Source organism: Medicago sativa, chromosome 6 (assembly GCF_051527215.1).
Source record: "Medicago sativa cultivar Bolivia chromosome 6, Bolivia_mono, whole genome shotgun sequence".
Classification (NCBI taxonomy): Eukaryota; Viridiplantae; Streptophyta; class Magnoliopsida; order Fabales; family Fabaceae; genus Medicago; species Medicago sativa.
Window position 1 is genome coordinate 10570837 of NC_140754.1, and position 24026 is coordinate 10594862.

Sequence of the window (24026 nt, forward strand, 5' to 3'; positions counted from 1 at the left end):
CATTATCCTCCTCCTCAACAACATGTTCCTTCTCATTTAACGCTTCCGAAGTTGAGTCCCTCTCCTCTTCCACCAAAAATGCATCTTCACCAAGATTGCACCCCCACTCCTCAACAATTTTAATCACATGATTTGTACCATCAATAACAACATCAGCTGAAGAATTAATAACTTCCAAAAAAGATGTAGAAATAAGGACACGTGCAAAATCTAACCGTGCCCGATCCACCGTACAATCATCTGATCGGATAAATCTGCCACAGCCTGACACACATAAATTAAAAAATGCTTCGTTCCAAGCCTGCGGAGGAGTCCCATAAATCCTTAACCAGGCACCTCGTTCATAAGTATCTTCTTTGGACCATTGATGCACCTCCGAGAATAGCATACCAAAAAAATGTATTGCATCATTAAATACTTTCCAAATGTCCCACCATTCGAACAACGCAGCAAAACCCTATCACTTCCCATTGGAATCACCTCAATATTCACAAAACCTGCGTCGACGACCCTTTGTTGTAAAGATCACGAAGATTCTCCCGACACCACCCTAGCCACCACTCCACCATTTGCCCACATTCGATCCTCCGGCTTCGAAATATATGACAGCATGCCCGCATGAACAACACCACTATCCACATCCTTCTTCACCACCGGTTCCCACACAAGGTCACCTCCCTTTATCTCTTTCCCTTTCCTCACTACATCATTCTCCCTCGTGACCCCTTCCACCATTCTAACCTTCTCCTTCTTCCCCACCACTCCCTCATCCTCACCCTTCTTTTCATTTTTTTTATTTTTCGACTTATTTTTTTCTCCTTCTGCTCTACATTTACATCCACCGTACCAACCTTCACAATTTTTTCTCCCTCACAACCTAACTCCTCTACCACCGTCTTTCCCATCCGAACGTTCTTAATCCCTACACCATGCGTAATAACCACCGGCCTAACCTCCTCAACCCTCCCTACCTCACGGCCTCCACTTCTCTCCACCTTAACATCCGCATCAAATTGTGCGAACCTGTCGAACCTTGCTACCCTCGCCCAAACACGATAATCACCAATCCATATATTGTTCAAAGCCTGTCCTAATTTGTCTCTATTTTTAACATTTGAATATCTGACAAACCCATAGACCTGGCCTCGAGCATTAAGGTGTCTAGCAACATAAATATCAGACAAAATTCCACATACCTCGAAGAATTGGCGTAGCCTGAACAAAGGCATATAATCTGGAATGTTGGCAAAATAAAACGATACCTTTGCACCAATACCACTGTCGTCCTTGTCAGAAGAAACAACCCCGTAGTAACGATCTTCATGCTCAGCAAAATGAACGTCGCGCTTTGCTGATGGAGCTGTCTGACGTCCAGAATCATAAGGAATGGCTGTACGTTCAGTCTTGTACGTTGCATGATGATCCTCCCAAACCCTAGCTTGCCGATTGGAATACCTATTATCTTTTCCGCCATACTGCATACCGTAACCCCTGCCCTGATCCCTGCCTCCTTGCCGCGCTGAATCCCTTGACCTGTGCCATCCTCGATCCACCGGTTGCGTCGCTTTCTGCTTTCGTGACCTAACTACAGACCAATCACCCCTATCCCCCCCATTTTCTGCCTCCCAGGCTGGACCCCTATCCCCCCCCAATGTATCTCTCTTCCGGAGATAAGCTCCGGCGTGGTTGCCAACGGGAGAACCTAGGTCGGCCACCACGTTCACTCTCAGCTCTCATGTTTCTTTTATAAATAATGTATTTAATTACATTATTTATTCAATGAATCTAAAAAAAGATTTTTCTCTTTATTTAAGACTTAAGGAGTAATATAGACCAAATATATCAACTATCCAATAAATTTACAAAGTCAAATATTTTTTTATAAATAGAATTGGAGGGACTACTTCAAAAATAGTCAAAAGAAGAATTACGTAGATATTTTGGAGTGGAGATTATGATGTCCACAGCTGCTTGCTTCTCACTCTCAATTATTTTTAATACCTTTTTGGATTTTTACTCCGTTGTTAGAAAGGTCTCACTCTCACCATTTCATTCATACTTTTCCGCCATTATCAGATCCAAAAAAAAAAAAATGGAGAACAAAAAACCTTCCTCATCTTTATCATACAACTTTAAACGTTCCCCATCGCCACCACCGGTAACAGACGGTGAATATATTTCAAAGACCTCTGTTTCTGCACCCGAAGAGCAGGTGTCTGTGGTGGATCATTTGAGTGACGAGAGTGGTGGTGGTAAGGTGGTTTCCCCTTCACTGGATTCACTACCTGGGATCACTCTTCGCAGAAGATTAAGATGGAAACGGAGGGCGACAACAAAGGTGTCAAGATCTTTCCATTACCCCACCCCTGTGGAAATGGAAAGGCGGAAGAGAATTTCAGATCGTATAAATCTTCCCAAGTCTACCATTAAATGGCCATGGCTACCCCAGGGAGGAGGTGAATACACTATTTTCTTTTACTTATATTGCAGGAATTTAGTTTGAAGCCTCACGTTTACTGATTTTCTCTCTCTTTTTTATTAGTGTCTCCACCGCGGAATAATAGGCTGCAACCAGTAAGGATTCATGACGTGTTCTTAAGTTTTAGAGGAGAAGATACTCGTTCTTCCTTCACTTCACATCTCAATGTTTCGCTTCAAAACACTGGATTTAAAGTTTTCATTGACGATGATTCCCTTCAAAGAGGATATACCATTTCAACATCGCTACTTCAAGCAATTGAAAACTCTCATATTTCTATTATTATTTTTTCAAGAAATTATGCGGATTCGCGATGGTGTTTGGATGAGTTGGAGAAGATAATGGAGTGTCGTAGAACCAAAGGGAAGTTTGTTTTTCCAGTGTTTTATCATGTAGATCCATCTGAAGTACGTCACCAGACTGGTGAGTTTGGAAAAGCATTTCAAAGTCTCTTGAATAGGATATTAAGGGCGAAGAGGAAAGATAAGCCGCTGAAATCGGAGCGGATATGGAGAGAGGCGCTTAAAGAGGCTGCTGGCCTTGCAGGATCTGTAGTTCTAAATTTCAGGTAATTTGATTAATTCAACCATTACTAAGTTGGAACTAAGTTGGACTTGCTTTCTTGACCAAAACAAAAAATTGGACTTGCTTAAACCAAGTGGTTACCTACCTTTAGGAAAGATTGAATCAATCGAATGTAACGAGTTCGAATTTTGTTGATGTAGTTATTGGTCGGACTTTTCTAATTAGATTTCAACCAAACTCCTAATTGTCGGTGCAAGCTTGATGCTTACACACAATGATGAGAGAAAAGAGAGACTTTAGAACGTTTTTTTATCTGTGGTGAGGATAGAGAGAATGAAGAGAGTTTTGTTTATGGTGAATTGTAAAACTATGAATTGTGTTGCATAGTAATTATGATACAAGATATTGATATGAGATATATCAACGGATACAAAACAAAGTACTTCTAGGCTAGTTGAAGTTACTTCCTCTACAGGCCACTAACCAACTAACTAACTAGTTAGTTATTAACTAACTAACCAACAAACATAGTTGGATTTATCCACAACACTAATTACAATGGGTCCCTTTTCAGTGGATACTAGAATAGAGATGCTTAACCCTTTGTAGATAGATCATTTCATTTTACATAAAGTTTAATTACTTTATATTCAAAGAGTGCAATTAATTAATAACTTACATAAATTATAATAGTGTAACTAATGCAAATTATATTTTAATAATTAAAACAGATTTCTTATTTTATGTTTTTAATGTTCTGAAACACTCGTTTGTTCCTTTTTAGTTGTATTTGTATCTTCAACTTTTTCTTTGGTCCATGTTTTATAGGAATGAAAGTGAGGCAATCAAAGACATTGTGGAAAATGTTACACGTTTACTTGACAAGGAAGACTTGTTCATTGCTGATAATCTAGTGGGACTCAAATCTCGAGTACAAGATGTGATTCAATTGCTAGACATCCAACGATCAAATGATGTTCTGCTACTAGGAATCTGGGGTATGGGAGGTATTGGTAAAACCACCTTAGCCAAAGCCATTTACAATGAAATTGGTCGCACTTTTGAGGGTAGGAGCTTCCTTGAAAATGTTAGGGAAGTTTGGGAGCAAAATAATGGCCCAATTTCTTTACAAAAACAAATTCTCTTTGATATTTGCAGAGAAAGGAAAACTAAGATACAAAACATTGAGTCAGGGAAATATATACTTAAGGATAGACTCTTCCATAAAAGAGTACTTTTAGTACTTGATGATGTGAATACATTAGACCAACTGAATGTTTTGTGTGGAAGGAGTTCATTGTTTGGTCCAGGGAGCAGAATAATAATCACAACTAGAAATATGAAAATACTTAGAAGAGATAGAGTGAACCAAGTTTACCAAATGAAAATAATGGATGAAAGCGATTCAATTGAACTCTTTAGTTGGCATGCATTCAAGCAAGCTAGTCCTAGAGAAGATTTTGCTAGAATTTCAAGAAATGTAGTTGATTATTCTGGGGGTTTGCCGCTAGCTTTGGAAGTCCTCGGATCGTATTTGTTTGATATGGGGATAGAAGATTGGAAGTGTGCATTAGAAAAACTCAAAAGAATTCCTAATGGTGAAGTACACAAGAAATTAAAAATAAGCTATGATGCTCTAAGTGATGACACTGAGAAAGAAATATTCCTTGACATAGCTTGTTTCTTTATTGGGATGGACAGGAATGATGTTATACATATATTAAATGGTAGCGAACTTTTTGCAGAAATTGGAGTAAGAGTCCTTGTTGAGCGAAGCCTTGTGACTGTTGATGATAGGAACAGACTTGCAATGCATGATTTAGTACGTGATATGGGAAGAGAAATCATTCGTGAGAAATCACCAAAGGAGCCCGAAGAGCGTAGCAGGTTGTGGTTTAATAAGGATGTGATTGACGTATTATCAGAGAAAACCGTAAGAATTCATATACTTATGTGTCGATTATTAAACATTTATACGTTTTGTTGACTCTCAAAAGAACTTTCAAACATTAGTGTGGTTGAGATTTGAAAAATAGTTTGGTTATGAACCATTTTGTGCTTCCCAATCTCTAGTGACATAATCAATTTAATGACATTTTTCTATATGTCTTGTATCTTTAATCTTTAGCATGTGCATATTTTAATTTTTTTTCCCATCATATTTCACAGGGAACAAAAGCTGTTGAGGGATTAGCTTTGAAATTGCCAACAGCAAATGGAAAATGCTTTAGTACCAAAGCATTCAAGAAAATGAAAAAACTCAGACTGCTTCAACTTGCTGGTGTACAACTTGATGGGGACTTTGAATATCTTTCAAGAAATCTGACATGGCTTTCTTGGAATGGATTTCCTTCAAAATGCATTCCTTCAAGCTTTTATCAAGAGAATTTAGTTTCCATTGAGTTAGTAAATAGCAAAGTCAAACATGTGTGGGAAGAGCCCCAGGTATTAATTACCACCTAAATCTTGTTCAAAGTCTTTGATGTAGTTAAAAGAAAGGAAATCATGGGTTCCAATATCTAATATTTGGTTAAATAGATTTTAGGCAAAAATTACATTTTTAGTTCCTCAACTTAATTTTAGGTAACAATTTGGTCGTTTATCTTTTTTTAATTTCAATTTTGTCTTTTTGGTCCATTTTCATATAGATTTTCAAGCTTTAAATCTAATATTCTTGTACAAACATAGATGAAGACCATAGATTTGAAGATTTAAAGGTCATAAGAAAATAAAACTATGAATTTGAAGCTTGAAAATTCATAGGCAAAATTGAAAAGAAAAAAAAACAAATAATAGCCAACCAAACTGTTATCTAAAATTAAGTTAAGGGACCATAACACTGCAAACTAATATATCATGTAAGATTTTTGAACTCTCTGCAGAATACTCAGAGATGGCTTTTATTAATTTCTGCAAACATTATATACAGAAATGAAGCCTTGTTTCAATTTTTATGCAAACGTAAAACCAAACAATTATATATTGGTATTAAAAACGATGTTGCAATAAAGTAAATAGTTTAAATTTTATAACATATCTGTTTTTGCAGAGGCTGGAGAACCTGAAAATTTTCAATCTTAGTCATTCTCATTATCTGACAAAGACCCCAAATTTTTCAAACATGCCTAATCTTGAACAGTTAGTACTCACAGATTGTCCAAAGTTGTCTGAAGTTTCCCATAGTATTGGAGATCTCAACAAAATACTTCTGATAAATTTGGAAGATTGCATTAGCCTTCAAAGCCTTCCAAGAAGTATCTATAAGTTGAAATCATTGAAAACTCTCAATATTTCTGGGTGTACAACGATTGACAAGTTGGAAGAGGACTTGGAACAGATGGAATCTTTAACCAAATTGATTGCAAATAACACTGCAATAACAAGAGTTCCGTTTTCAATAGTAAGGTCCAAAAGCATTGCATATATTTCCTTGTGTGGCTATGAAGGATTCTCACATGATGTGTTTCCGGCTATCATTTGGTCTTGGATGTCACCAACAAATAATCTCCCATTTCCATTTCAAACATCTCTTGTTCCTCTAGATGCTCCAAATAGTGGTTTTCATGACCTATCATCTATGTCCAAGTACCTTCCATGGCTTCGATGTCTTTGGGTTGAGTGTGGCTCAGAACTTCAACTTTCTCAAGACACAGAAAGAATTTTGGATGCTTTATATGCTACAAATTCTAATGAATTAGAATCAGCTTCTACCTTTCAAGGTTGCAGTCAAGTTCAAATTTCAGGATATAAAACTTCTCTGAAATCTCTGTTTATTCAAATAGGAATGAATTGCCAAGTCACCAATATTCTGAAAGATAACATTTTACAGGTTTCAAATTGAACTCTCTACCCCTTACATTTATATAATAATTGCAATTGTCATATTTTTATAGCACATCATTTTTGTCATACCTAATAATTCCATTTGTTTTCTCAAATTAAGAACAAATACCTATTTCAAATCAACATAAAACCTTCAACCCACAAATAAGAACATTGTATTTTATTGTAATTCACTGCTTGTTATTTACAAACTTAAAGTCTGTTTTATAGTGGTAAAATTTGTTACTATCATTATCTTCCCTCACTATTATTTTCATTGGTATGGAGTTTTTCAGTTGGACTGATAATCTGTTTTATGGATCCAAGCAAATATTTCTTTGTAGCGTCAAAATATGGTTAATTACCTTGTGAGAAAAATCATATCTCCAATTGTTGAATAAATCACTAGATGATATTTATATACTTGTCAAATAAATTTTGAACCTATCTTTACATTCACAGAATATGGATGTCAATGAGAGTGGTGGTTATTTCCTCCCCGGTGATAGTTATCCAAATTGGTTAACGTTTAATTCTGAAGGTTCTTCTGTAACTTTTGAAGTCCCTCTAGTGGAAGGACGTAACTTGAAGACAATGATGCTCATTGTCTATACTTCAACTCCAAATGACATAACATCAAGTGGCCTTAAAAACATGTTAGTGAAAAATTACACGAAGGCCACCATTCAGCTCTATAAGAGTGAGGCATTAGTCTCCTTTGAAGATGAAGAGGGTCATAGGGTAGTATCAAGCATAGAACCCGGTAACAAAGTGGAGGTCGTTTTTGTTTTTGAGAACAGTTTCATTGTGAAGAAGACCTCTGTTTATCTGGTATATGATGCACAAGATTTGAATCTCGTTGCTTGTAGAGGTGATGAAACTGAATGCTCAGTAAAGAGATTCTCTGCTGAAGATGAACCCACTGATGACTTCAATCAGAACAGAAAGAAGAAAAACCGAGTGGAATGAATCAATGAAAAATGGCAAGACAATGGTTGTGTAAACACCAATTCTTATGGTGTCTGCATACCTTTGTATACGCAACAATTGTTTTCCATTTTTGGCTGAAGTTTCTAGATTTTATCCATGCTAAGTTTTTGTAATCCTATAGAGATATGTTAATTTAAGTTACAAACCTTCCATGTTATATCTAGTTTTTGGCATGTGACTCTAACTCTATTAGTACTCAGTTTTGAATTATTCGTCGAATATATTTGTGTGCTTGGATTCTCAGGTGAGAGAGTGAAATCCTCAAGAGTTCATTCACATGTCTCTGAGGTTAACACTTGACTCCTTACAATAAAACCTGCTTGGTCGGAAATGCACAAGTCATGCACCTTCGTATAACATTACAACAATTCTAGTAAAGAATTTTATTTTTCACTTACATTAAAACTAATTAATTTGAATATAGTCTAAATTTTTTTAATCGCTGAGCTAAACATTACTAAGATTTAAAAGATCAAATCAAATCAGAGGCATTTTATTATTGTCACATTTACTAATCAACTTTATTCTAATAGCAATTCATATTTTTATGAGATAGACATGTAGGTGACTTGTGCTCATACTTGCACAAGATTTTTTCTATTGGGAAGTTAATACACAATGAAAATCTCTGAGGAGCAACTTTGATGAGAAGTTCTCCAAGGTAAAAAACTGAAAATCATAGGCAGTAAATAAAGCTTATTCAATAGAGACAGCATATCAGTTATAGGCATTACAACTGCCGCAAAACAAGTAAATGACTCTCCCCTTACCATTAAAAGAAAAAAAAAAGTATGCCGTAAAGAGAACAATAGATTCTTCTGATTCAGACCACAAAGTAGCAATTCATTGTCAACTTACAAAGGATGCACTGTATCATTTGTGTTATGGTCATTAATATATTGAAGATAGTAACTCTTGTCGTATCAAGGTTAAAAAAAAGAAGATCAAAGAAATAACAAACAAATGCTTTTGTGGTTTTTTTAAGATTAATAGATAAAATTTCATGTGATATTATACAAATACATGTGAAAAACTTAAGCTAGAATGCTTGATATTTTGAATTTTATAAATTGGCATGGCAACATGACAATTCATTAATTGTGAAATACAAAACATACAAATGATAAAAAAAAAAATCTAAAATTAGTAAAAAAAATAAATCCATATATAAACAATTGTATGACAAGATACAAATGAAAAAGAAATATCCAAAAATAAACATGTTCCCTTTCACCTAGCAATTATTTATTTATTTATTTATTCAGTGCAAATCTGCTGGTAATGAATAATGTTTCAAATCTTTTTCATTTATTTGTACAATGATGTAACCAACAACAAATAAATATTTTATGAAACAATGGGATCTTTTTTTTTTTTGTTGAAAGAATGAAACAATGGAATCTGTAAAGCATAACAAAAGAAAAATAAATCAAAGAGAAATGAAATTAAACCGATTATTTAATTGGTTTGGATTGGATCCATTGACTTGTAGTGGGGCGGCTAATAACAATTTTTAATTGGGTTGGTAGATCAGCGCCTTTTAATTTAGATATTTATATTCTTTCCAAAAAGGAAATATATATTTTATACTTCATTTGTTCTTTTTTAAATTGTTGTTTAAACTTTAAGTACACTTTCAAGTATGTGTTTTTTTGAAGAAGTTAAAATGGAATATATTACTGAAAGCCTGAAGATTTCAGCACAAGGAGTGTCGAAAACCCAGCTGAAAGAGTATCAATTACAATCAAAAACAACCAGGGAACAAAATCAGGAATTAACCAAAAAAGAAAGCTACCATGTTACATAATAATTCCCAAGCAAGGTCAAGGATTTAACCACCATGAATGGTAGGAGAAAACAAAACTAGGACGATTTTCTTTCAGCCACAGTAAGATTGAAGCTTAACTTTATCTAGCAATTGATTAATCGAAGCTTCTGTTTGGTGAAAAATTCGAGCATTCCTTTCAAGCCAAATCACCCACACACAAGATAACCATATAAGATGAAAAACGGAGTGATTGTTTTTTGAGAAGCCTCCTAAGGTGTGCCAAATTGATATAAATGGTCTGGCACATGTTCAGGAAACACTATGTGGTAACTAAGCCAGTGAGAAATACCGTACCAAAGTTTACTAAAAAAATCACAAGAGATGAATAAGTGCTTTGCATCCTCCATCACACCGCATCCATCCACGCATAACTGAGCATTTGGAAGTAAAATGTGTCTTTTAATTAGATTGTCCGTTGTTGGTTATCTATCCCGCAATAGACGCCAAGCAAAGAGACTAATTTTCAGGGGCACTTCCTTGTTCCAGATTTCTGACGTGTGAGATGTTGACAAGTTGTTGCTGGTTGGTGTCAACAGATGGTTATAAGCACTTGTGACGTTATAAGTGCTGGAAGCATGTAAGTGTCAAATCCACCTGTCAGAATGATTAGGTTGCAAACCAATATTAGTTAAAATATCACAACACTCCCGCACCTTTTCCTCCTCCCAAGCAAACAAACGATGCTGCCACTTTCAAGCTTCCCCCTCTTCCCCCCACCCAAGCGAATACATTTCAGTCACCGTTGCCATTTTATTATTAGCAAGATAAAAAAAGGCGGCCAAAACTATTCTTCAAAACTAACCCATCAATCCAAGGATCCCACCAAAATAAAGTACAAGCACCATCGCCTACCTCCCGCCCAACATTATCATCAAACCACCGCCCACCTCCCACACAGCCCCATTTTTTATATTTATTAAATTATTCCACCAAACAGAGTTAAATCTCCCCTCCTCTGCGATTATACCTCCAGATATAGAAAAGGAACTCTGCCCAATTTACAATGAAGAACAGAAGCTGCCTCGGCCAACCAAGAATCATGAATATTAACACTAACTAACATACTTTCAAGTATGCGTTACAATCACACTTTCAAGTAATTCAAAATACGTCAATTATTTTGAATTTTTAAGGAATGTAACTTAACTTTTTGGTAGTCAACTTTGTGTTTAACGGTTATTAAAATATAAAATTTGAGTATTTATATTCTAGTTTACTTTTGTGGTGTACCTGAAAATTTGTTTGAAGATAACTGTGTTTATCACGTTAACAAATAATCTAATAAAAACTTCAAACTTCATATAAAAACATTGAATTTTTTATTTGATATCAAATGTTCATTCAAAACAATTTCTACGAGCATTTTCTAAATTGAAACTAGCAAATAATTGCGTCTATATCAATAAAAAAATTGCTTCTATATCAATATGTTCAATCATATCATTCTCAATACATAAAATGTCTAGATCATTCAATCTTTTTGTGACATTAACGGTCTATAGTTTTTCAAAAAATTTAACTTTGAAAATCTTTTTTCTACAAATGTAACGGTCATCGATAAAGTTAAGGGAATTCGATAACCAATTGAAACATTTGGATAATAATATTTGGTTTTGATAAACTCAAGAATTTCAAATGTTGACGTCAACGTATTTAGCAAAGATATTTGTAACACTTTCAATTCAGAAAAAAAAAATCATTTGCACCAACAGCTGACATATCATTTTAGAATTTAAAGTTTTGCATTTTGTTTCGGCTTTAAAATCATTTTTGAGCCTAGAAGAACGGTCGCCCTCCTCTCACCGTCTTAGATACGGTCCTGACATAATCAATCACCATAACAGGAACTCCAATACAATTTTAATAGTAGTATTCTTCACGTTTATTGTAGATCTGATACATTGGATTGTATCTCATCTCATAGACTAACTCGTCAACTCTCTTCCTTTTTGGTAAATATATTTATATTTTTCTACTCACTATTTAAAAGAGAAAAGAACAACTTGTTTCAAAAAAGAAAAGAAGAGAAAAGAACAAACAGTAATCATCACCTAACCTACCTTTTCTTTTGGTCGGAGATCAACGCATCCTTTAGTGTGTACATAGTCAAAAGTTGAAGCATATATTAGGAGTAATTAGCCAAATACCCCCCCGAAATTGCAAGGCGCGTCAATTACCCCCCTGCAGTTAACGAAATATCAATTACCCCCCCGAAATTGATAAACGTTAGTCAATTACCCCCCTCCGTTAATTTCCTCCATCCAACATGCTGATGTGGCAGTTAACTGCCCACGTGGCACTGCCACATGGTCAGAAAAGGCATGCCACGTCAGAGGGGGGTAATTGACTATATTTTTTAAATTTTTTTTGAAATTTTTTTTTTTTTTGAAAAAAAAAATTTTTTTTTTGAACAAAAATATGATTTTTTCCTTGCAAATTTATGATAATTGATCACCACTATGAATCTTATTCCTTCTATATGCTAATTTATATGACTAATATATGCCACTGTCATTATTATCACTACTATATAATGTGCTTATACAGAGATAATTCTGTCATATAGTTCTGTCATATAGATGTTTTATGCTTATACTGTCATTATACTGTTCTATGCTTATACTGTCATTATAGGTAGCATACTTAAATGATGATTTCACAGAGATAATTTTGTCATATAGTAGCATACCTTAGTCATAGATTATAAACTTAGACACTCATGCACCTAGACACTGCAGGCACCCAGACACTGCAGGCCGCAGAAACACGCCACCAACCACAAACAGAACTAGCATAACAGGTTCTGTCAAAACATAAGCCCAAATAATTCAAATACAGGGGGGTTTTTGACCATTATTGATAAACTACAGGGGGGTTTTTGACCATTATTGATAAACTACAGGGGTTTTTTGACACGAACTTGTTGGAACAATAACAACACAAACAACTTAGAACAATAGCAGCACAAACAGCTTAGCATAATTGCCTCTTACATTTGTTTCCAATACACATAAGAAAATACTTAGAACAACAATACATATTTCATATAACTATTGTGAACCAAGAATTTTAATCAAAACTACCAACATACACAACAATACTATCATGTACTTCAATAAAAATCAACATGCAAAGCTTCCATTATCATTTTCATCATTATTAAGCCCTAAAGCAAGCTTCAATTCCCCCTCTTCTGTCCAAATCGAAACACACCATCAACTTCACATTATATAGTAGTGATAATAATGACAGTGACATATATTAGTCATATAAATTAGCATATAGAAGGAATAAGATTCATAGTGGTGATCAATTATCATAAATTTGCAAGGAAAAATCATATTTTTGTTCAAAATTTTTTTTTTTTTTTTTTCAAAAAAAAAAAAAATTTCAAAAAAAATTTAAAAAATATAGTCAATTACCCCCCTCTGACGTGGCATGCCTTTTCTGACCATGTGGCAGTGCCACGTGGGCAGTTAACTGCCACATCAGCATGTTGGATGGAGGAAATTAACGGAGGGGGGTAATTGACTAACGTTTATCAATTTCGGGGGGGTAATTGATATTTCGTTAACTGCAGGGGGGTAATTGACGCGCCTTGCAATTTCGGGGGGGTATTTGGCTAATTACTCCATATATTAGTGGGTTGGTATGATGTTTAATACTCCCTCCGTTTTAAAATGAGTGTCGTTTTAGGTGTTTACACACATATTAATAAATGCAATGATTAAAAGAAAGAGAATGGTTATTTTACCATATTATCCTTATTAACTATTGGTTAGTTTTAAAAGTAATACTTTGAAAGTAGTGTGCACAGTATTAATTGGAGGGTATAATTGAAAAGAAAAAGTTATTATTGCATTGGAAACTGAAAGCGACATTCATTTTGAAACAAATTTTTTTGGCTAAAGCGACACTCATTTTGAAAAGGAGGGAGTAGTATTTTGTTGGGTTCATGTTAACTTGTGCCTTAAGAGCACAAGTTAAAGATCTAAAAAAAGAATTAAAACATAAGTGTTGTATTTAAAAAAAAAGTTTTTAATCTTTTAAGACATTGAATGCATAATTTTCAAAAATAAGTTTTTATATTTGGCTTCTAAACTTGTGCCTTAAGGGCACAAGTTATCGTTTCCTTACCTTTTTAAGTTGAAAATAGTGCAATTTAGTGGCAATAGTGCAATTTAATGGCACAAGTTATAATTTTCTTATTCAACAGTTAATGAATCAATTAAGTCCCTTTGATCTTCACAGTAATGTCTTGCTCAAATCTCAAATCTAGTGTTCCATTATCAAGTTTTTGAGGGAATTTGAACCCTAAAAATTTGACAACGGCTCCTTAAACACGTCGAACGGTGATTAACTACCGTAAAACAACAGACTTTTTAAATTAGTAAAATTGATTTAAAAAGTGTATTTACCAATTTAAAAAGTATTGAATGACTAATTGTCGTCTGATAGATGCCTATAAACAATTAAGATACCTAAAGAGCAATTGATAGATGCCTATATGAGTCATTGTGCTGAATTTTTTTTGTTCAAATTGTACCTTCATTTAAATTTAAATTATTGTGTTTATAATTTAAATTATTGTGTTTATAATTTTATGTTTCGAATAGAGAGATAATTTTTTAATTGAAAATTAGTTATATATCATTATAATAATTCAATGTTTTGTTAAAAAGAAAATTAATGTAGGGTTAAATAAGTTTTTTGTCCCTAAATAAATAGTGAATTTTCCTTTTAGTCCATAAAAAATCAAACATAATGTTTTCATGTTCAAAAAAAAATTCATTTTGTTTTTGTCTTTAATAGCCTTTTTTTTTTTTTGAGGGATTTAATGTCCAATTATGTTCATATGAAGGTCATGATTATGACTTTTTTATGTTTAATACGTATTCATATTACGTCTGTTTATTATATTCAATATTTGTATGTTTTTATTTTGTTCGAAGACAATTGTGGTCCAAAGCTTAGAAGAGACATATAAGTTGTGGTCCTCTATTGTCCAAGACAACTGTTATGAATTCGGACAAAATCACACCAATGAAACAAAGATGTGTGGAGCAAAGGAAGTAGTAATCAATGAGTAAAGTATCCCTCAAGCAGCAACAACAACAAAATACACCTAAGTCTTAATGTAGAACAACACCACAAGCATAATCAAAGCAATATGACCTACTCTAGGGGAGAGAGCAGCTCTCCAATACACTAAGATGAAAGTGATACAAAGGGGTTACAAGAATTTAGCTTAAAAGCTCACAAAAAACAAAGCCTAATTTTTACCCATTTTTCAAGTCACTCACACTCTTAATGAATCCTAAGAGAAAACACTAAAGGAAGCTTTTTGATCCTTTCCAAAGGTGAAATCTCACGACCCAAGGTGATTACAATGTTTCCCAACCCAAGGAACCTCACTACATAGACACTCAACCCTAAAGTTACCTCTTTTGTATTTCCAAATTTCACTCTAAGCCACACACAGAACATGAAGAATGAAGCCTTAAATAATGTTCATCGAGAAAATTGTGCCTCGAAGCCTGCAAATCGTGCCCCGATTTCACCTTCGTACAAAGTACAAACTCAACATTATCCTCAAAATCAGGCTACGATTATGACAAATCGGGCTCCAATTTTTGTTGAGAGGAATGCTCCGAAGCACACTCAAAATTGGATCACGATTTTGAGCTCCTTCATTTTCCAAATTTTGAGTCAATTTTCAATAACAACCATATACATATGGTTAACCTTGTTATCTTCTCTATTTACAAATAAGCATATCAAAGGTTGGAAATATTCTTATAACAAAAAAAAAATGTTGTAAATCAAATTTGATAAGACGGCTTGGAATATATTTCCAAGTGTATTTATGCTCTGGACAACATAAATGTAATATTTAACATTGACATGCAACCTCCAATTGCACCTATATCATGTGAATTGAGACAATATTAATTGATGGTAAGTGGTTACAAATAGTGATGAAGAACAAATAAATGTAGGGTAACATATGGCCTTTCAAATGGTGTCAATTGTAACTCATGTCATATAGTTTTGAACAATATTTGATGCTAAAATTTGAAGAGCAATCTGCAAGGAGGAGTGGTACACATCAGATTTTGGTGGATGTGGCGTGGCAATTTGTTCTGCATGTGGCAGAATTGAGTTGACGTGTCAAGAAGAGAATTGATACAAATTTAACAAGTGTACTAACTTATATCGAAGTAATAAAATTTAGGCTTAATAGGTCATTTGGTCCTCTAATTAATTTCCAATTTTCATTTTGGTCCTATAAGTAATAAAACCCACGTTTCGGTCCCTCAATTATACATCCGTCAGTCAAATTGGTCCTGCTCCGTTAATTTTTTAATGTTTAATATTTTTGAACACGTTAATTTAAAAGTCACAACCTGACAACGTTAATTCAAGGTTTAAACACGTTAATTTAAAAGTCACAACCTGACAGCGTTCCATCCCTAGATTGTCTGTTAAGTTGAACAGTATAAATATGTCAGAGTTAAACGCTGGTGTCAGTAGTCATCTAATCTCTAGAATCGATTATATTGGGTCAGAATCATAAAAGCATTAAGAACGATTTATACTGAATAAACTAGAATGACATTCATAATATTAAGAGTTACATGTTACATAAACATGAGCTAGAACATAATCATCTTTTGACCTAATCACAAATGATCTAGCTACTCATGGCTAAAGCACAAATAACTAATGTAAAAGAAGGATTCATTACATGAAATTGGTAACCGGATATGAGTTTTGATGGTTTACCACCTTCTCTCCAGATCTCCAGCTCCAAAAGTCAGTTTCTTTCTCCAAAATTCCGAACCCCTGGCTCAAAGTGCAGCTTGGCTTTTATAAGAAAAAATCTGATTCGCAAAAATCGTACTACGATGCTTAAAATCGTAGTACGATGGCTCATCACCAACTCGTAGTACGATGCTTGGAGATCGTACTACGATATTTCCAGTAACAAAAGTTCCTCCAGGATGTTCAAAATCGTAGTACGATGCTCACAAATCGCAGTACGATGCTTCCTTTGCTTGTGCATTTGAAATACGCGTTTTGTAGCTCATAACTCATGTATAATCACCTAAACTCGACTAAAATTACATAGAAATCAAAGCAAAAAATGATATATGACCTAGTGTCATCAAGAATTCAGGGGGCTGATCATTATTAATAATATACGAAGCTTAAATGCAATTTTGATCCTCTTATTTTGATATTTCTAAACTTTTGATCCCCCTTCTTTTATAACCAACATTTTAGTCCCCCTACTAAAAAAGTCAACATAGTTTTTTGGTCCCCCATAAGTTTTCAGGATGTGACAATGATGTGGGCATGCGATCGTGTTTATGTATTTAGGAATCTGATCATGCGAATCTCAGTGAATGAATTTGGGCATGCGATGGTGAATTTGGTTCATCGGGAATGTGAGGGCTTGGCCGTGGGGTGGAGGAAGAGCCAAAGGAAGATAATAATAAAAATCAAAGATGGAGTAGATGATGAATGTGGGAGAAAATAAATTATGCTGGTGATGAATGATGGTGAGCGACGATATAGGTGATGACACTTTTTTTTATAAGGACTGGCGAAAAGACGGGCACTCACGTGCCCGTCTTTCCGCTCTTTTATTGCGCTAACGTTTGAAAATTATGAACGATGTTCTTTTTATGAAACTTTGATTTTGATTAAAACTAAAAATATAAATGTTTGTTATTTTTAAGTTATAACAAAGCAAAATAACCATCATTATCTATTTCAATTACACCAACAATATAAAAAAATATAATCTAAATTCTTTTATTTTAAAGACACCAATAACAATATTTATTATTATAGGAAAAGTTATTTAAGGGTATAATTCGAATAATGAAAAAGTAAGTATAAATATACTCATCTAGTTTGTTACACTTTTTAAATGATAAAGGAAAAAAACCAAATATATATATATATATATATATATATATATATATATATAGACACACACATATATATATTTGTTACATTTGTTATAATATTTAAATTTATTCTTGTCTATTTGTTACATGTGTTATTTGTATTGAAAATTGAAGGTATTTTTGAAAGAAAAAATCCAACACAAAAGTGTTGAAAGATGTAGTTTTCTTTATATAGTAATAGTTGAAAGACGGGCACTCCTGTCTTTCCGCTCTTTATTATGTTAAAGTTTGAAAATTATGAATGGTTTTTATAAATTTTGATTAAGACTAAAACTATAAATGTTTGTTGCTTTCAAGTTATAACAAACTAAACTAATCATGATTATCTTATTTTAATGATACCAATAATATAACAAAAAAATAATCTAAATTCTTTTTTTTAATGACACTACCAGCAATTTTATTATAGAAAAAGTTGTTTAAGGGTATAATTGGAATGATGAAAAAGTAAGTATAAATATGATCATCTAGTTTGTTACACTTTTTAAATGATAATGGAAAAAAAATAAAAAAATATATATTCATATCATGTTTGTTACATTTGTTTTAATATTTAAATTTATTTTTATCTATTTGTTACATGTGTTATTTGTATTGAAAATTGAGGGTATTTTTGGAAAGAAAAATCAAACCCAAATGCTGAAATGAGTAGTTTTCTTGATATATAGTATAGATATAGATATAGATTAATGGTAGATGATGATATTGGTTGTTTTTGTTTGTCCAGATCCGTTTGTTTAGGGGAAAAATATTGGTTTTTTTTTTTTTTTATGACTGGTTGTTGTTTTATGTTAGAAAATTTCATCTATTAATCGTTTTAATTAAAAAATCGTTTTCATTCAAATTTTAATAAAAAATCGTTTTCATTCAAATTTTAAAGTTATAAATGATTAATATTTATATAAAAATGCTTATCCAGATTCAATTTTTGACCAAGTCAACTTGCCACATCATTACCATGTCACTAATAATAATGCCACATCATAAAAAAGAGGTATCAAAACTGCATTTAAGCCAAAATATAATAGATTCATCAAAAACAATACAGCTCTATAAAGATTAAAAGTTACACGGAATAAACAAATAAGCATGCATATAAACTAGGATATATGACATGTTTGATTTATTAGGGATATTAGAGCATACATATTGCCTACTAATTGTGTTCAAAAAAAAAAATATCGCCTACTATTTGTCGTGTCCTCACATTTCCCAATGGCATTATGTCAGATTTTTACTTGGCACTGTAGTATTGTTTGGCAACAGTGGTTTTTCTTGATAAAAAAATATAAAATATAAATGTAAGAGATATTGTGATGTTTGATGGGATTCATTTTAAAGTTTTAGATGAGTGATATGGATATTTAAAAAATGTAGTTGAGTTGTTTAAATAATTAAAAAGTGTAAAATAATACTCTTAAATACATTGAAAATAAGAAACAAAAGACATAAATCATCAAGATCAAAGAAATACATTGAAAATAGTTATCTTCATTTAATACAACTCTACTTTTAAGTTTTTCCATGAATACCCTTAAATTAATTATTCTTGATTCCCCCAACTTACTTACTTTTTAATATTCTTTCTCATAATAAATAAGGGTATAAATGGAATTTAACTTCAAACAAACTTAAAAATTGATCAATATTTCTTATAAAAAGGAGAAAAAAAAATGTCACTTTTGTTTTTTATAACAAGGACCGGAAGAAGTATAATATATTGAGTGAAGTCCATTTATACCACCCATATGGGTGGCATAGATGTGGGTGCTCTTAAGGATTAGATCAAATACCACTTTTGGTTTTTTTAATTTGACATAATTTTCAAGTTAGTCCTTTAAGTTTCAAATAGATGATTTTAGTTTGACAAAATTCCCAAGTTAGTTCTTTAAATTTCAAATAGGTCATTTTAGTTAACTATTTAACTGTTGTAGTGGTTGATAAACTATTTAACTGTTACCCCTGCTGTTAGTTAATAATTAATTGATGTTAATGTAGCCGTTAAGTTGTTGACCTTGATCAAAACACTGCCTTTTAAAAGCTCCAGAGTGTCAAAAAGTTACGTTTATATAATGGTCACAAATGATCACATTAAACGTAACTTTTTGACACCCTGGAGCTTTTAAAAGGAAGCATTTTGATCCAAGTCAACAACTTAACGGCTATATTAGCATCAGTTCAACGGATACTGACAGCAGGGATAACGGTAAAATAGTTTATCAACTAAAAGGACCTATTTGAAATTTAAAGAACTAACTTGGGAATTTTGTCAAACTAAAAACATCTATTTGAAATTTAAAGGACTAACTTGAGAATTTTGTCAAACTAAAAGGACAAAACGTAGTATTTGGCCTAAGGATTAAAACTCAGATAGTTTTTCAATTTCAAATAAATGAATACGCAAAAAATTTATGATCTACTCCAAAAAGGGAAATGTTTTTTCTCCCGAGAGAGTATCAAGCGAATGCTTCAAGAAATAGTTGGCTAGTTTTGATTGGAGGATTATTTCTTGATTTCCTTTTTTTGGGCTAACACCTCCTTGTATTCCACCAAACAGTAAACTATGAGGAAATTTTTTTTTTCTGCCCCTATCACAAAAAAAAATGATATATCTGCCCCTAGTTGAAAATTATTGTTGTAAATGCCCCTGTTCTTCATTTGAAATGGCGAGCATCACATTTTTTTCAACCCTCCTCTGCAAGCTTGCAGGCTTTCTCAGACTTTCTCTGTGTGTTCCTAATTTCATTTGGCGAGCATGAATATTTAAGGTATTTTTCTTGTTCGGCGTTTTTTTTCCATGTTCCACATATGAAATGGCGAGCATGCCATTGTTGGTTTTTTTAGTATTTTTTTTTTTGCTTGCCCTTTGAAATGGCGAGCATTGTTGCTGTAACACCCCGTTTTCCCAACGTAAAAATTTCTTAAATAAAATCAAAGTTTTTCATCATAAAACGGAATGTCACATTTCTTAAAAAACGTAAATGGAATAATAATTTATCCTTCAAAAATATAACAACATAATCTTTAAAACTTCGCAGCGGAATAGTTTGACAACTTAAATAATCTTTGGCACAAGGGCCTCAATATAAAATTTCATAAAACTTAGTTCAACATCAATTCTTTTAAGATTCATAAAGTAATACGTAAGGAACAGAAAGTAAAGACATAATCCCATCCCGTTACGTATCAGAGCACCTAAGACACACTTGTGAGGAGTCCACTCACGACCGCAACTAATCCTGGTTACCTGCAAGTTACCCATACGAAGAGCAACATTTCCAAGCAGAGGGGTGAGATTTCTCAAACAATAATATTAAGCATATAAATCATATAAAGTACATTCAACAACTTAAACATCTTATAATTCATTAATCATATCTAATAACTTAAACTTCCTTAACTAGTGTCATTATCCTTCCTACATTAGTCATATACTTCATCAAGTAATCTCAATTATTATTCATAAAATATCTTATCTTAAATCATGATCATAAGCATCAATATCTAACACCAAATATAATCGTAAGCATCATCATATAATTCACATAAGTATCATTATCAAAACATAGCATTTATCGAAAGCAACTTCATAATCAAGTTCATAATCAACTTCATAAGCAAACATCATCCTTAAATCATAATCATCAAATCACAATCAAACTTCATAATCAAATCTCACTTAACTCGACAATGCGACTCAACTCGACTATGTAACTCTTAACATCTCAAATCATCTTAGCATCTTGACAACTTAACAACTTGACAGCTCGACAACTTCACATCTTAAATCATCTTAAAACTTCTTGATATGCAAATGCATGTGGTACCATTCAACAACATAAATGAGCGTAATTAGGCTCTTCAACATGTGAGCATAAAGCTGCCGGGCTTAAAGCCCCCAACGTAGTTTGAGCACAAAGGCTGCCGGGCCTAAAGCCCCCAACTTTAATGAGCACAAGGCTGCCGGGCCTAAAGCCCCCAACTTTAATGAGCACAAGGCTGCCGGGCCTAAAGCCCCCAACTTTAATGAGTATGCAATGGACTCAACTTCCTACAACTTAGACAACTTCATGAACATCTATGACATCATAACATCTTGATATCTTGACAACATAACATCTTAATAACTTGATGACTTCATAACGACTTGACGACTTAACAACTCTTATCATCTTAACGTCTTAACATCTTAACATCTTGACAACATATGGATCACATAAATAATTCATGTTATATCATAATATAACAATATCAAATGATAATAAACAACATCTTAAAACATCATATTCATCAATCATAAACAACTTCATATAATATCGTATTTAAACATCAACAATAATTCACTATGTATCTTTGTAAAAACATAATAAATTATCCACAATATATTTTCATGTCAAACCAAAACTACTGGAAAGATATCACAAATATCAACAACTTTCATGTTTACAACAAAGATCAATTCAAAACAGAAACATATGAACAAAACGCAAAAACATGAAACAGAGAAGGCTGTCACCGTACAATTTCGCTAAGACCTCCCTGTAGTATTTTCATCATAACTCAAAGACCAAACATCATTTTCACGTCAAACCAAAGCCACTAGAAAGCTAACAAAATTATCTAAAACTTTCATGTTTACTCCTAAGACCAATTCTGTACCGATCAATACCAGTTTTTATTTTAAATTCAGAAAAGTTGTGCTGAAAGTCCATAAAAATTCACTGTGACCTACGTGCAGTAATTTGACCATAACTCAAGTTCTATAAATCCTATTGACGTGAGACCAACGACATTAGAAAGCTAACATCCATACCTACAACTTTCGTGTTTACACCTGAACCCAGTTCGGAATTTAAACTTGTCAAACTGAGACAATAAAAACGCATTTTGCACATTGACAGCAAAATCGCAGTTCAGCTGCGATTTCGCTTTAGGGAAATCTTTTCCACTTCGTATTCGATCCAATACTCTCCAAACTTGACCCTAATCATTACCCTATGATTACCCTATCATTAGAACACTAATTATTCATCAACTTACTGTATGCAAATTCAAAGGGTTCTCAAATCTATTAACAACCTATTACAATTATTAAACCCTAATTCTTAAACTCACCAACATCTAATCCAATTTCATGGTTTTAACCTCAAAACTTCATCCAATAATCATCCTATGGGTTATCTAAGGATTGTATACAATTTCTACATCAATTCAACAAGTTTTCATCATCTAATCATCAAATCTCTCTCAAAACCCTAATTCTCAAATTCTCACAAACTTTCCACAACTTGTTAGATGCAATCTAATGATTTAACAACTTAATATTAATGCAAGATAGTCTCACCCTCACCTTAGATTAATTCCTGAATCAGCGGCAACGTTCTTCTTTCCTAAGGTCTTCTCCTCTTCTCTTGACTTTTCTCTCCTCTTCTCTTCTTTCTTGTTCTCCTCTTTTCCAAAAAGCGGTTTCCGGTAAACTCTTTCTAACCTAAACTTCTCTATTTATAATACTAAACGCTATTCCTAAATCTATTTTGGTCCAACAACTTATTCTTCTTTCTATTCTAACCCCCTTCTTATTTCTCTTACACCTCAAAACTACTCTATTCCTCATAATCTTATTTATTTCTAAATTAAATATATCTCTCCCGCACTTAATAATAATAATAATAATACACCAATAACAAATATATATCTAACAAATAACAAATATATTTCTACACCAAATAACAAATATATCTATAACAAATAACAAATATATTTCTACACCAAATAACAAATATATCTATAACAAATAACAAATATATTTCTACACCAAATAACAATTATATTATGCTAGTAAATACCAACATATAACATAACAAAATATCACATAAATCATGTAAATCATACCAATCATATAAATATATTCTAAAACTAATTAAAATAATTAAATAAAAAGAAGGGCGTTACAACTCTCCCCAACTTAAAAGAATTTCGTCCTCGAAATTCAAGCACAAGAGAAAATAAATTTAATTATTGTTTCTTCAAACAAAACACAAAACCACATCAATGTTAGTTAGTTAAACATGATCACATAATAAAACATAACTACTAACTAGAAAACATGACGACACGACACAACGACTCTTCTACTTGGCCGGACGGACCGACCTGCTCTGATACCAATTGTAACACCCCGTTTTCCCAACGTAAAAATTTCTTAAATAAAATCAAAGTTTTTCATCATAAAACGGAATGTCACATTTCTTAAAAAACGTAAATGGAATAATAATTTATCCTTCAAAAATATAACAACATAATCTTTAAAACTTCGCAGCGGAATAGTTTGACAACTTAAATAATCTTTGGCACAAGGGCCTCAATATAAAATTTCATAAAACTTAGTTCAACATCAATTCTT

The 24026-nt window shown here is 32.9% G+C and overlaps 1 protein-coding gene across 1 annotated transcript; it reads left to right on the forward strand.

Annotated features, from left to right (window-relative positions):
* The first annotated feature begins 2055 nt into the window (after positions 1 to 2055).
* LOC146912748 (disease resistance protein RPV1-like) lies at positions 2056 to 8035 on the forward strand. Its single transcript, XM_085722238.1, has 6 exons — positions 2056 to 2456; positions 2543 to 3047; positions 3833 to 4937; positions 5174 to 5449; positions 6054 to 6833; positions 7289 to 8035. Exons 1-6 carry the CDS (start codon positions 2093 to 2095, stop codon positions 7793 to 7795), a joined length of 3537 nt encoding a protein of 1178 aa, XP_085578364.1. The 5' UTR covers positions 2056 to 2092; the 3' UTR covers positions 7796 to 8035.
* The last annotated feature ends 15991 nt before the right edge of the window (positions 8036 to 24026 follow it).

What these genes read in the sequence shown, in the direction of transcription:
- LOC146912748 (XM_085722238.1), top strand. Translation starts at nt 2,093, where the DNA reads ATGGAGAACAAAAAACCTTCCTCATCTTTATCATACAACTTTAAACGT. An exon ending in ATGGCTACCCCAGGGAGGAG is followed by an intron (nt 2,457 to 2,542) that starts GTGAATACACTA and finishes CTTTTTTATTAG; the next exon opens with TGTCTCCACCGCGGAATAAT. An exon ending in ATGTGTGGGAAGAGCCCCAG is followed by an intron (nt 5,450 to 6,053) that starts GTATTAATTACC and finishes CTGTTTTTGCAG; the next exon opens with AGGCTGGAGAACCTGAAAAT.